Source organism: Eptesicus fuscus, chromosome 5, assembly GCF_027574615.1.
Source record: "Eptesicus fuscus isolate TK198812 chromosome 5, DD_ASM_mEF_20220401, whole genome shotgun sequence".
Taxonomy (NCBI): Eukaryota; Metazoa; Chordata; class Mammalia; order Chiroptera; family Vespertilionidae; genus Eptesicus; species Eptesicus fuscus.
The window spans coordinates 25,341,817-25,356,733 of NC_072477.1; the positions used below are offsets into that span (position 1 = coordinate 25,341,817).

At 47.3% G+C, this 14,917-nt stretch overlaps 1 protein-coding gene across 2 annotated transcripts in view; it reads right to left on the reverse strand.

Annotated features, from left to right (window-relative positions):
- Positions 1–6,982: 6,982 nt before the first annotated feature.
- TTC9 (tetratricopeptide repeat domain 9) overlaps positions 6,983–14,917 on the reverse strand; it is a 36,070-nt gene continuing 28,135 nt past the window's right edge. Inside the window, exons 3-4 of one of the 2 annotated variants that reach the window (XM_054715950.1) lie at positions 13,651–13,726; positions 6,983–7,261 (exon numbers count right to left, since the gene is read on the reverse strand). In XM_054715950.1, the coding sequence (XP_054571925.1) occupies positions 7,207–7,261; positions 13,651–13,726 (131 nt within the window). In that variant the 3' untranslated portion in view covers positions 6,983–7,206. Of the gene's footprint in view, positions 7,262–9,278; positions 13,727–14,917 lie in introns of those variants that run through there. The other variant, XM_054715951.1, reaches the window with a different exon arrangement.

A 14,917-nucleotide genomic window follows, 5' to 3' on the forward strand; every position in this document is an offset into this window, starting at 1 on the left:
ACTGTGGCCTCCTGATTCATAGGTCTATGCTCAGCCACTGAGCCACAACACCTGGGCGAAGCTATTATTCTTATCCCTATGCTTACTGTTGAGGGCTGGGGTCTGCCCTGTGCATCTTTGCTTCCCCACAACACCTCACGGTTATAATAACTTGCATTCATAAAGCATTTTCCATGAATTTGCATTTGCCAGGAATTGTGGTAAACCTCTAGCCCTAGCACAATGAATGAATGAGTGAGTGAATACATAAATGGATGACAAGAGGGGACAGACGTTCTTGAACAATGGGCCAAAGTGGCCTGAACAGAAGGGCCATCCCTGCTAGGTTGTTAGCTTGGCAAGAAGAGGTTGCCGCCGAGGAGAGCCTCCCGGGGATCTGACTTATGCCCAGTGTTCATCAGGGTTTTCATTAATGACTCTAAAGATGGAGTGCAGAGTATGCTAATCAAATCGGTGAAGCCTGCAAGGCGGGGTGGAAGCTGAGCGCTTAGGAGGCAAGCTCGCGCTCGCAGACAGTCCTTGACAAATTAGAGAAATAAACAGAGTCAATAAACGGAGCTCCAGGAGCTGCAGACTTCAAGTGGCTCCGAGGGAGCAGCTACCTCTAATGGATCTGCCCGGAGAAGGCTTGACCCACTTTTCTTCCGGCTTCACCTGGCTGGACTGCACATTTGGGGCAAATCTAAATGCCGTTCCCTTGAGGGACGTGGGCCCGGAGGCCTCCTGGACAAAGTCCCCTCTCCAAACGATAACCTGTCCCCATTCCTCCCTGGCCTCTCCCCTCCTCGCCCGAGCCATCTGCTTAGCCGGGTCTCAGGGAGGGAAGGAGATGGCTCCACCTGCTCCTGCAGAGACCCAGGACTTGGTAAAAGCAAGAACTTGCCCCCTGGTGCCCCATCCCACCCACCGAAATGGTGCTGCCCTTCCTAGACATTCTCATCGTTAAGTAACTTATTTTCTCATTTGAGGCTGCCCTGGAGCTTCCTGGGGAACGTGTATTGGGAGTGAAAGAAGGGACACGGAGATGGGGTGACCTGGTAGGGCATGCCTTACCCCTGCCTGCCGGCCGCGGGGAGGAAGGCACCGTCTGAGCGGTGGGGCAGTTGCAATAATGTGTGGGCTTTGCCGCTCCAGCTCCACTCTTCTGGAGCTACGTGGCATCAGCTAAGTTACTTAACTTCTCTGAGTCAAGCCCCTTTGGTCACCAATCATTGAAAGCCACTTGATTTATCTTAATCAAAATCGAGTACTTAAGTGGAGGACTAAGAGGTTCTCAGAGGACCCAGGAGCTGGTGGGAGAGCCTCTTTCTTCCTCTTCTTCCCGGAAGGGGCGAAGTTCTCTGCTGCTGCTTCGCTCAGCACAGCTGTCCTTTCTCCTTTCGCAGCTGGCCTTCCCGGCACACATGGCCGCACTCTGTGTTACAGCCCCACCTTGAGGAAGGGCCTATCAGCGAGGACAAGTGTCTCTGTACCCAAATCTACTTTTCTGAGAAACGGAACCCAACCTCACGCACAGGGTCAGGTGTCCACCCTGGCCCGAGGAGTGGTGGTGTATGCTTGGTACCAACATGCCAGCCACAGCCCACCTTGGTGGGTGGGTGGAAGGGTCTCAGAGAAGAGAAAAAAGTAGGGGATCACCCAATTAGGTGTTCCACGCAGTCTCTGAGCTTCAGTGTGCCCATGTGACAATGGGAACAATATTCCCTACCTCATGTTACCCACCGCCGGTGACTGACTGGCCCTTGGTTCTTCCCAGGGGAGCTCTTTCCCTCCCTCTACCTCGTGCTCATTCCTATGCATGTGACTCTCAGCCTCTCCCCTGCAGCCCTGCCCTCTCCCCAGCACACATCCCCACTAGGACAGCCGGTCACCAGCTCCCTCTTTCAACCATTCCAGGCAGAACTCGGACCTCTTCCATCAACACGGTTTTTCTCCCCACCCCGACGCCCACCTCCATTTGACCAGCGCCTCCACCATGCTTCTCATCTCCTAAGCCTGGAAGGGAGGTTTCTACTTAAGCGCCGCTGGACTCCATTTTTGTTCTTGTGTTATGTTGGATTAAGGACACAAAAAGTTATCAAATGTATAGATGGCATGAAGTTGGGGGAATTAGCGGATGTGGATGATGGAATCAAGATGAAAATGCTCACAACAAGCTGTATGGAAAGACTGAAATCAGCATGACTACATTTAATAGGGATACAATTGTGCATTAAGATAAAAGGACAATGTCACAATACTAGATTATCCCACTTATATGAATTTCAAAAACAATTTTGTTTTTGCAATACTGTTCCATGGAGCTAGAAACCAGAATAATGGTTACCTCTAGGATTTCACAGAGGAGATTGGCTGGGAAAGGGCATGAGAGAATTTTATAGGGTGGGGGTGATTTTCTATGTTATGATTGTTATATTGGTTGCAGGAATGCATTCATTTTTAGGACTTGAGATCTGTGCATTTTGTAGTATGTCATTCTTACTCATATGGGTCCTAAGATAACTGCGTGTTTAACCATTTGAGGAACTGCCAGACTGTTCTCCACAGCTTCACCATACTGCATTACCACCAGGGGTGTATGAGGGTTCTAATTTCTCTATATCATCACCAACACTTGTTATTTGTGTTTTGTTTTTAAAACATTTTTATTGATTTCAGAGAGGAAGGAAGAGGGAGAGAGAGACAGAAGCATCAAGGATGAGAGAGAATCACTGATGGGCTAACTCCTGTAAACCACGCGCCCCCCACCCACCACCACCACCACCACTGGAGATTAAGCCTGCAACCCGGGCATGTACCCTGACCAGGAATGGAACTGTGATCTCCTGGTTCATATGTCATTGTTCAACCATTGAGCCATGAAAGCTGTCAGGCTTTTTTTGTGGCTTTTTATGATAGCCATTCTCGTGGGTGTGAAGTAGAATCTCATTGTGGTTTTGATTTGCATTTCTTTACTGGCTAATGATGTTGGGCATCTGTTAATGTGTTCAGTGACCATTTGCATATCTTCTTTGGAAAAGTGTCTATTCAGAGTCTGTCCATTTTTTAAGTGGGTTATTTGTCTTTTTAAATTTTATTTTTATTGTTGATAGTGTTACATATGTCTCCCATTCACACCCCCCTCCTAGCCCCTTACCCTCCCCGCCAAGATCTTCACTATCCTATTGCCTGTGTCCATGGGCCATGCATATAAGTATACTAGAGGCCTGGTGCATGAAATTTGTGCATGGGAGGGGGGTCCCTCAGCCCGGTCTGCACCCTCTCCAATCTGGGACCCCTTGGGGGATGTCCAACTGCCTCTTGCAATCCGGGACCACTGCCTCCTAACCGCTTGCCTGCCTGCCTGCCTGCCTGATCGCCCCTAACCCCTCTGCCTGCCTGCCTGATTGCCCCTAACCACCTCTGCCTGCCTGACTGATCGCTCCTAACTGCTCCCCTACAGGCCTGATCGCCCCTAACCGCCTCTGCCTTGCCCTGCACCTGGGACCCAGGATTTCCTCCTCTGGCCAGTCACAGGCACCTGGGACCCGGGCTGGCTTTGCCCAGGCTGGCTGCAGCCTCAGGAATCATGGGCGGGTGGCTTTGCCCAGGCCGAAGCCGCAGGCACCCGGGACTGCAGGGACTGTGGAGCGTGCGGATTGTTCCTCTCCCAGGCCACAGCCTGGCTGGTTTCTATTCCTCTCTCTCGAGCTCATTTGTGCCTGGCTGGTCCCCATTTCTCTCTCCCCAGTGTTGAGCCATTACTGCATGAGGGCGTGATGACCATTTGCATATTAGCTATTTATTATATATGAGTTCTTTGTTTTATCTCTTCTCATTCCCCAATCCTACATCGAGGTATGTCAGTCTGTTCAATGCCTCCATGCTTCGGGTCTTATTTTGGGGTCAATTTATATGTCTTTTATTAGTTAGTTATGATAGTTCTTTATATATTCTAGATATAAATATCTCATCAAATATGTGATTGCAAAATTTTCTCCCATTCTGTGGGCTGTCATTTTGCTTTTTTGTTTGTTGGTGTCCTTTGAAATACAAAAGTTTTTCATTTTAATAGAGAAAAAGTTCAGATTATCTATTTTTTTCTTTTGTTGCTTATGCTTTTGGTATCATAGCCAGGTAACCATCACTTACCAAGATCACAAAAGTTTACACCTACACTCTAAGAGTCTTATAGTTCTAGCTCTTACACTTAGGTCTTTAATCCATTTTGAGTAAACTTTTGTATATGGTGTGAAGTAGTGGTTCAACTTCATTTTTTCTCATCTGGCTATCCAGTTGTCCCAGCACAGTTTGTTAAAAAGACAACCCCCCCATCCGACCATCTGACCGTCCAACTGCCTGGTAGGTATGACGTGCACTGACCATCAGAGGGCAGACGCTCAACACAGGAGCTGCTGAGCTGTGGTGACTTGGCAGCAGCGGTTCTTGGGTGACACACCCTGGAACCAGAGAGGAGGGAGACTGATTCCAGGGTGCGTCACCCGAGAAACGCCCTCTCGCAATCTGGGACCCCTCGGGGGATGTTGGAGAGCCAGTTTTGGCTGATCCCCCCAGGTCAGGCCGAGGGACCCCACCTGCCGGAGGGACACTGCTCACTCTGCAGATGCCCTTTCAGCCATGGCGCTGCCCCAGGTGCAGCTGGCTGGGTTGGGACCACAGGAGGTTGGCTCCAGGGTGTGTCCGGCCCTTCTTGCCCAGTCCCACCCCACCAGCCACCTTCTAATTAATTTCCTTTCAATGTGCATGAATCTGTGTATCAGGGCACTAGTTTTAGAATAAAAAAGCTAAAATTAGAGAAAACAAAAGAACATAAAACAATAGGAGATATTCAGGCTGCTTTTGGCCTTGTGACTATATTCGTGAAACCTGGTCTAGAATTTTTGCTTATTCAGGAAATCACGGGTCTTGAAGAGCTTCTGATCACACTCACAGATAATGCATATAGCCACTTGTCCCTGTTCTATTCCGAGAGGATTTAATCAGATATAACCTTCAGAGTCTTCTGTGACTTCTCAGCCTTTGGGTCTACAGGGTAGTACAAATGGCATTGGCTGAGCTCAGGCATGAACAATCAGGAAAAAGATAAGAAAAGACAGCCCTTGACCTCAAGCTGTCAAATCTTTTCATATTACAACCTGGAAAAGGAGAGGCAGACCCTTGCCATTGGCCCTGGACTGAAGTTGACTCATCTCTCACCACTTCTGTTCCACCAGTCAGCACTGTCTGGGGAAATCTTCCCTGGTCCTCCAGAACGGCCGTCGATGCTACTTCTATGATGCCCTTTGTGTTTTTATTAGACAGATTTGAAGTTGCCTGTTTACTTTTCTTTCTTCCCGGTAGGCCAAGCATGTCAAACTCACGGCCTGCTGGCAGCATGCAGCCCACAACGAATATTTTTTGCGGCCCAGCCATTATAATGGTATGAAAGAAATATTTTTAATAAACATTTCATAACTTAATTTTTACAATATCCTGTTCTACATAATTAATAACGAACTACAATGTTCGCGAATGACTGATTACTATAATCGTGTTGCATTCATTTCTCTTACGTGCCTTATGCGCACCATTTCTCTCCACTAATACGAGCAGCGAATATTTTAGCAGCCGATTGCCACGTCATTAGTGTTGGACTGACTTGTTTGGTGTGCGCAACAGGAAATATTTCGCTTTCGGAGAACAAGAAAAATAGGTTTATTTGCGTTACGCTTATTAATTTGTGCAGTTATTCAGTGTCTGGTAAGTTAATGTTCAAGAAAAAATATTAATTTTTATTAAATGTTCTATTATTTTGTGTTAACGATTACTCATTTATTTCAGCCCTTTGTATTCAGCATATCGCTATTGAAATAAACCTACATTTCTATGAAAATTGAAGCTTTGTTTTTGTGCGGCCCACATAAACTTAAACCTTGTTTATTTGGCCCGTGTTAGCCTTTGAGTTTGACATGCTTGCTGTAGACTGTAAGCTTGAAAAGCAGAGAAAATACCTTGTTAACCATTGAACTGCCTATACCCATGGTCGGCAAACTGCGGCTCGCGAGCCACATGCGGCTCTTTGGCCCCTTGAGTGTGGCTCTTCCACAAAATACCATGGCCTGGGAGAGTCTATTTTGAAGAAGTGGCATTAGAAGAAGTTTAAGTTTAAAAAATTTGGCTCTCAAAAGAAATTTCAGCCCTAACTGGTTTGGCTCAGTGGATAGAGCATCGGCCTGCAGACTCAAGGGTCACAGGTTCGATTCCGGTCAGGGGCATGTACCTTGGTTGGGGGCATATCCCCAGTAGGGGGTGTGCAGGAGGCAGCTGATCGATGTTTCTCTCTCATCGATGTTTCTGACTCTCTATCCCTCTCCCTTCCTCTCTGTAAAAAAATCAATAAAATATAAATTAAAAAAAAGAAATTTCAGTCATTGTACTGCTGATATTTGGCTCTGCTGACCAATGAGTTTGCTGATCACTGGCCTATACAGAAGTGACTGGGATGATAAATAACGAGTGAAGGAATGAATGAGTGAGTACTATGTTCCTTCTTCCTATTATATATACGGAGCCACTTTAAAATGGAGTTGGAGCTGCCATCCCAGAGGACCCTTCTTGCATGTCGGATGCCTCAAATCTTTGGAATGTTAAAGCAGCAAAGGAACCTTTGGACTGGGCCTAAGACAACATTGTGTCCCAAAGAACTGTTTGCAAGGATAACAAGAAACAGATACGACTACTGGGCTGATGACTACTGCCCTGAAAATTAAAACATTGTTTTGAATTAGCGTCACTCTGTAAGCTTATCTGCACCAATAGAAATGCCTTCCTTCAAGCGATAGAATTGTTCCCTTTTTCATAAATTCCTCTTGCTTTTGTCTCCTAATCGGAGGAGTTTGGATTTGGGTTTCTGCCCAAATCTGAGTTGGGATTTCTTCCTGAATCAGTGCTTTTTGAGTAGCTATTCTTTTTTTAAATCTCAAATAAATGCTTTTTTGCCTCTTACTTTGGCCTTTTATTTTTAGGTTACCATTTCTTTAGAAGAGAATAATTTTACAGCATTACATTACAAAAGAGAGAGAAAGGTGCTTTGTAAGTGTATGTTAGTTCAGTGGAAAGAGTATTAAGTTCGTTGTCAGAAAACTGAGATGCGTTTCAGTTCTGGTTTTGTTACTTACTAGCCGTGTGACCTTGCGTAAGTCACTTGCCTTCTCCGGACTTGGTCCCTCATCTATAAGATGAGAGAGCTTCAGGACTCCTTCCAGCCCCCATATTCTGTGAACTGTTGAAAACAGGGCAAATCCAGCTTTCAGATGCAGGCTCGCTTCCAGAAAAGCAATTCCACGGAACAGCTGCAATCTCCAACCTTTCGTAGTTAGCCTCTGCCTCCTCCCCCTGCTCCATGTTGTAGCAAATATTAATAGCCAAGGGCCTCAGTGAGTGCGGTTTTTAATAGAATCCAATTTCAGTCCATTTAGAGTGGGACTTTTCGTGCTGACTCGGTAATTTGAACTCTCTCAGGCCTGAGGGACTAAAGGCATTCTCTGCTGCCGGCCCCGGGGCTGGCGAGGGGAGAGTGTGTGGGCATTGGGAGTGGGAAACGGGGGCATCTTAATCAAAGTGGCTGTGGACGAGCTATTTGGACCTCACATTCAGTCTTGTCTTTCCAACCCTGAGGCATGGGATGAGGATCCCAAGGTGCGGGAAGGGGAGCAGGCCATGACTCCTCTCTTTTCTGACAATCGCCTTCACCTTGGAGGTGAAAAGACACTGGACTTTGGGTGGAACCACAGGAAGAAAACGGTGCCGATCTTTGGATGCGACTAAAAGACAACTGGGTCTGAAAGCATCAGAATTATTCCAGTTGGCTGCTCTACACTCTCTGATGCTCTGGGAGAGAGCATGCGGTGGGTGGAATAAGGGGCCTGTGTGGCCAGATAATCCAGGGCCTGTTGGAAGCTCCTTCCTTCTAGAGTTCGGTGTGGGAATGTGGGAGGCAAACATGCAGGTATTAGCAGCCAAACTATAGATGAAGAAACTGAGGCTGAGCGGGGGCGGGGGGGGAGGGGCGGGGCAGAGAACGCGGGAAGGAAATTAATATGTTCTATTTCATGCTTACGCTGCACTAGGCACTGAGCTAGGAAACAGGTAGTTCTTAATCCTCCCAACACCCTTGTAAGGGGCATGTAATATTGTCCTCATGTTTAAGTGAGGCTAATGAGGGCCTGAAAAGTCATGCAACTGCCCTGAGGTCACACGGCCAGCGGATGCCAAAGCTGGTGTTCGAATAAAGCTCCATCTACCCACTGCAAAGGTCTCATGATTTGAAACAGTGGAGCCAGGGGCTCTGATTTATCTGCTGGACTACTTCAGTAGCAGCTTTTCCCCCTGGCTGGTCATCAGAAACACTGCAGGACTCACACACTCACATACACACTGTCGTGTGCTGAGCATCATCCCCGGGAGTCTGATTCAGTGGATCTAAGGCAGAGCCTGAGATGATGCATTTTTAAAAAGCTACTTCAAGTGATTCTGATGTTTTGGAAAGCACAGCAGGGGAGCGCAGGGCTTCTCTTCTAACCCACGTCTCCTAGGAGTTCTTCACTTCTCAGAAGCACAGATCCAGTCCAGCCCTGCATTTACCTCAAGTAACATCAGCCCCCGAATCCATTATTCATCCAAGCCAAGCTCAATGCTCAACATTTAGTGAGCACTTGCTATGTGAAGGCGTGGTGCTAGACGTTCTGGCTGCAAAAATGAACAAACCACAGCGCCTGCCTTGAATATCCGGGTAGCGGCGGGGACACACATAAGTAGGAAATTCCAATTCAGTGTCGCAAATGCTGGCCAGGGTTAGGCTCGTGCTGCTTTAGGAGTGCAGGCTGGACTCAGGGGTCAGGGACCGCTTGCAAGCAGTGATGCGTAGGGTCCGAACGGAGTTAGCAAGGCAAAGAGGGAGCTGGAGGGGGAAGGCGTGGGCGGCTAGGCAGAGGGAGCAGCATGGAGAGGCCCAGAGACCCAGAACATGGGTTCAGGGAATGCCAAGCAGCTGTGTGGCAATGGAATGGAGGGCACCTGCGAAGCAGACCAGCAGGTGAGCCCAGAAGAGCCAGTGGGGGAAATCACAGGACAGCCCTTGTGTGTTATGCTAAGGAGTTTGGCTTTTAAAGTGAACGAGGAGCCGCTACAGATGTTCAAGCTAGGGAGCGACACCATCCGTGTGCTTTACAAGGGCCACCTGACAGAAATGGGAGAGTGAGCCACAGGCAGAAGAAGCTGGCAACAGAGGAACAAATTAATTGCAGAATTAAGAATTTATGTACGTCAGAGAGCACCATCAACAAAATTAGAAAGCAAAGCACTTGGAAAGCCCATTTTGCAGTGTTTCTGGACAAAGATAATATTTGTAATAAAATTACATGTTGATAATAAAGGTAAACATACCAATATCAAATGACTAGAAATTTCACAAAGAAAGTAGTACAAATGATCAATAAGCGCATGAAGATGTTCATCAATAATAATCAAAGAAATGCAAGTTCAAATAACATTGACATCCTATCATTTCTCTATCAAATTGGTGAAGATTTGATCAGGGCTAATACCCACCATGAGGGAGGGTGCAGGGAACAGGGCATTCTCAAGGCTGCAGGTAAGAGTGCTTTGGTACAAACTCTCTGGAGGACAGTTGGCAACTTGCATCAAAATTCTTAAAGATAGCCAAGCAATTTTCTCCTTGTGCACAGAATAGCTCCAAGAATGTCTGTTGCAACCTTGTTTAGAATGAAGACTGGGAACAAATGAAATGACCACTATTAGGAGATGGATGATCAAATAAGGGTCCATCTGTAGAATGGGGAGGATGTTGAAAAGTTCGAGAGAGAACGCAAAAAAAAAATGTTATGCTCCTGATATAATAAGTGAAGTAGCACACCGGGCAAAAGCGTGTGTCCATATGCTACCATTTGTGTGTGACAACAGTATATGTGTCTATATGTTTGGAAATGCTTAAATGTCTCCGGAAGAGACATACAGGTAATAGGAGCGAGACTAGATGCTGGCAGAGGGGTGGGAAGGAGATTTACTTCTTACTATAGAGATTTTTGTAATTTTTGAGTTTTGTGTCTGTGTATGTATTACATATCCTAAAATATACACATTTTGAAAAGTAAGTTATTAAAGAGTAAATATATATATACAATGTGCTCTAGTTTTTGTTAAAAAACAAACAAACAAACACACAGCAAACTGTGTAGGTGTATGTGTGCATTTATCTCAAAGAGAACCAAAAGATACGTCCCAAAGGATGGTAATGCTTGCCTTGGGTGCTAGGATTGTGGGTTGGAGTTTGTCTCTCCCCCCCGCCCCCCTAAAATTCACAATACACATGTGAGGCGTTTATAATCATTACGAGAAAAGTATAATTTTTCTTCCCGAAGAGTCTATCCCAAAAGTCCAAGCAGGAGATGACGAAGCAGGTCAGATCCAGGTTTCGTGCTCCAGGAAGAGTTCAGCAGTGACATCCGCAAACACAGCGTGCAGTTAAATGGCAACCCCTGTTTGCGCGAGGGGCGGGGAGAAGGAAGCGGGCGGGAAGGTGCACACACCTGATTTTGCTTAGCAGCTCCCTGACGTCTCTGTTGGACAAGTGAACAGAAGATCCACCACTCAGCCCAGACATCAGCTAATCCCCCAGGCAGCTTTTCCCTTTGGGATCATTAACGTTGGGTCACGGTGAGTGGAGTTCCAGTTAACATGTGTATCTGAGTCACCAGACAAGCAGACAGCCTGTACACTTGTACTAGGGTGTCCCGTGAGGTTGTGCTTAGTTCTGGTTTTCAACCTTTTTCTTTGGAAGGATGATAACAATCTTATCCCCGGCTGTCCAGTCTCGCCGCAACTCACTTTTTGACCTCTCTCCTGAGCCACGTTGGGAACAGTTACTCTGCGTCCTTCCTGAAGGCAAGACCAAAGGGAAGACCCAGCCAGTATGAACTGGTTCTACAGGCCACCTCTGACCTCATCTTATCCTTCAGATTCTAACAAGCAGTTCGCCAACTCATGAGCTTTCTGGACTGGAGGCTTGGGGGCAGGGGAGTTTTGCACGGTTGCCTGTGCTCTGTACACTGCAGGGTGGTTTTGGATTGGGGTCACGTGAAACCATTTTGGAGGAAGAGGGCAGAGAGAGGGCTGTGGTTAGGGGTGGGGTAGAATGTGGCAGCTCTAACAGCCTTTTCCTTTTCCCCTTCTCCTGAGGCTGAGCTACAGGCAAGCATCTGTCGGCCCCTGGGTATTCCTGGCACTTTCTCCGGGTCCCGGTTAGAAGCCTTTGAGAAGCCATGTGAGGATCCCCTGGGCTGCTGGCTCCTGGGCCCCTCAGCAGCCATGAGATCCTGCAGTGGAAGAGCCCCAGATTAAACAAATAACCCATCATCAACTTGGTATCCCCTTTCATCCTCTGCCTTATAATTGTGACCCTTCTCCAAAGCTGGGATGAGGTGAGGAAAGCTAGGCGGGTTGTCTGGCCCATCAGCAAGTAGAATGAACAATACTCAGAAATAACTGCTGGGTCTCAGCTCTCTTTTCCGGGTCTGTTACTGCCCTGTCCACTAGCGAGTCTAGTGTTAGGAACCTTGCTTTTTTTTGCATTGGGCATTTTAAACACAAGAGGCAGCTCAGGTACTACAGTTAAAACTTTTTAATGTAACACACACTGTCCTGCTCTTGAGTGTTTGTAACTGCTCAATATACTTTGTAGAGCAGGAACTAATTACAGAGTAGTTTTAGCTAGAGCTCTGGGGTCAGACACACCTGGCTCAAATCCTAGCTATTCCACTTAAGACCATGCCACCTTGCAATAGTTCATTTTTCTCTTATAAGTTATTTTGTTCATTGATTTCAGAGAGGAAGGGAGAAGGAGAGGGAGAGATAGAAACATCAGTGAGAATCATTGATTGGCTGCCCTCCTGAATGCCTCCTACTGGGGATTGAGCCTGCAACCCAGGCATGTGCCCTGACTGGGAATCAAACCGTGACCTCTTGGTTCATAGGCTGATTGCTCAACCATAGGCCGGACTGGGATAGTTAATTTTTCTGGTTTTCAGTTTTCTTATTCTTCAAATAGAAATGCTATCTCCTAGGGTAATTGCATGAAAGAAATGAGCTTATACATGTAAAGAGCTGAGGATAGTGCATTTAATAAATGCTAACTATTAACATTATTGCATCTGTATATATTTTAATTTGTACAATACTGTTTCTTTCACTAATCACACGGAAGATACACGAAAGTGCCTTGAAAAATTTAAAGCATCATATAAATGAAAGGTGTCATTGGTAGTAATCTCACACGAGCATTTCTGAACTCTTCCATAGGACCACGTCCTATGTCCCACAGCATATTGCACAATGGTAGGCAAACAATAAGCCCTCAGGAAATGTTTCTTATTTGACTGAAGCAACATGGCATAAAGAGCATAGATGTCAGGAGACCAGGCTGGGATAAAATTAGTTTAAGGCAGGAGAGCCAGTCTGCAGTCATAATTTATTCATTCAACAAATATTTGTTGAGCACATTCTCTGTGCTAGATATTGAGTCCAGCTAATGTCATCGAAGAGGCTGTACAAGTCCCACAAAGTCCCACAAAGCCAACCCCCTGGGCAGAATCCCCAGCCCCAGCCTACTCTAACGCAGAGGAGGCAGCCAACTCTGTCGACCACGGAACAAATGGCCCATTGGGGAAGCCCCATTCTGCCTGGCTGTAAGTAGCTCTGAGTGGGTTCCTTGGGGGAGGGAGTAACCGCGGGGGAGTGGGCTGCTTCCAACAGAAGTGACAGGAGTTTCTGCCTGTTAATTTCTTTTTATTTACACTTAATGAGCTGCCCAGTCTATACAATGCTCTCTCCCCTGGACGTCACCTCTCCCTCCCCATCTCACCTTAGAGGTCAACCCTTGGCCCACTTGTCCCTGCCCTTCTGCTGTCACAGCTGCCTGCTGGGGGGATGGGAGGATGGTATGTGTGGTCACCAGAGGGCACTGAGAGTGGGTGTCAATGGCATGTGAATCCTGGCACAGTCTCAGATCCCCGAGGGCAAGAGAAGAAAGCACAAGCAAAGACAACAAGGAAGGGAGGCAGGGGCGGAAGCGAGTAGGGGTAGAGGTGGAGAAATCCAGTGTACAAATTCATGGCCTCTCTCCTGCCTTAACCAATGCTCCTGGTGTTTGTCTCATCCCTGGATTTGTTACAATTGCCTTGAGATGCTCTGGTCTGTCAGAAAGGTGTGCAGGGTCCAGACGTGAGTTCCTTGCCTACTCCTTTGGGATGGTAAACCGCCAGGATCTGCCTCTGTCAGAAACCCAGGCATTCCTGGTCTGTGAGCGTCCTCCCCGGCTGTCCCCACAGAGGTCAGGTCCCTCTCAGTGGCTGACCTGCTAGAGAAGAAGATATCTCCATTGTCAGGGCAACCCACCAGATTCCAAATTTGCATCTCCTTCTTTTCACACTGGGTGTAGACAAGAGTTGGGGGGCAACAGGAAGAAGAGATGGGAAGGGGGGCTGGTGGAAGGAGTGGGGAGAAAGGACCAGAACCCAGGGAGGGGCTCTCCGCCAGGGGATGCCTAGAAGTCCAGGGTCGGGCGCAAGTGCAAGTCTAGAGAGGTGTTGTAGTTACATGGCTTCCTTCTCTCTCTGGGAGCATCTGCTGAGCTTCATCTCCGTCAGCTGGATATACCGAATCACGTTGGTGTCTGTGAGGAGAGAAACACACCTTAGGGGGCACGTGGTGAGGGGAAGTCTCGGGCCTACAGCTATAGATCCTGGACAGGCCAGACTCATTCAACCAAGGTCCATGATGTCTGAGAGGGCAGCCAGGACGTTGGCATTCTCCTCCATGGCCTCCCCAGAGCAAATGTGGACAGGTCACCCTGACCCAGGGGCAGACAGGAAGGAGAGGAGAGGAGGAGGGATGTCTCCCTTTATTTCTATGAAACAGCACATCCCCGTGCTCCTGAGTCAGCACAGTGAGTGGAGGCTCTGTTTAGAGTTTAACTCCAGGCACGTTACCAACTTCTCGGAGCCTCCTGTCTTGTCTGCAAGGAACAACTTCCATTTCTGAATGCCTACTTTGTGCCATGTTATCTCATTTCACCCTCCTTGAAACCCTGCAAGGTGTGTAGCATCACCCTCACTGTGACAAAAGGGAAAACTGGGCCCCAGAGAGGTTACGTGTGATGCCCAAGGCCACAGACAGTGTGTGGGGCAGCTGACTCCAAAGCCTGCCTCCCCTGGGGGTCATACCTTCCTCGGGACATTTCCGTGAGGGCCAAAATAGGTTAGCCTAGCAGCGCTACTCGAACGAAGACGAAATATTAGTTGAATGTAATTTTTTTAAATTGAAGAGTTTAAAATGACTTTTGCTTCATTGTCTTATTTTTGTCCTTCTAAGTAGAGTCAGGCCACCTCACCTCAAACTGGGAAATGATCCCCCAATCCCAGCTTTTAAAATGGTGAGCGGGGTATGATGCGGAACAGCTGCTTGGCTCTGCACATACCAGCATATAAGAGTTACAGGGCTGCTTGAGATGTTCGCTTCCAGAATTCTAAGAAATGCCACACATGGCAGCCAGAACAGTGCTGGCATACAGCAGGTGTTCAAGAAAATTCTGTTGATTGAGCCCAGTTCTTTGTCCTCCAGTGGGTTAGAGTACAGTTGGGGGAACATGACTGATTACAGAAAACTAATCAACACATAAAGATATTGGTGCTCTTACAAAAAATAAAGAAAAATGTATACATTTGATCCTAAAGTTCTTAAAGACTTCTTGGAAAGAGAAGTGCATTTAAAAAAATCGGCCCTGCCGAGACCGGTTTGGCTCAGTGGATAGAGCGTCGGCCTGCGGACTCGGGCGTCCCAGGTTCGATTCCGGTCAAGGGCATGT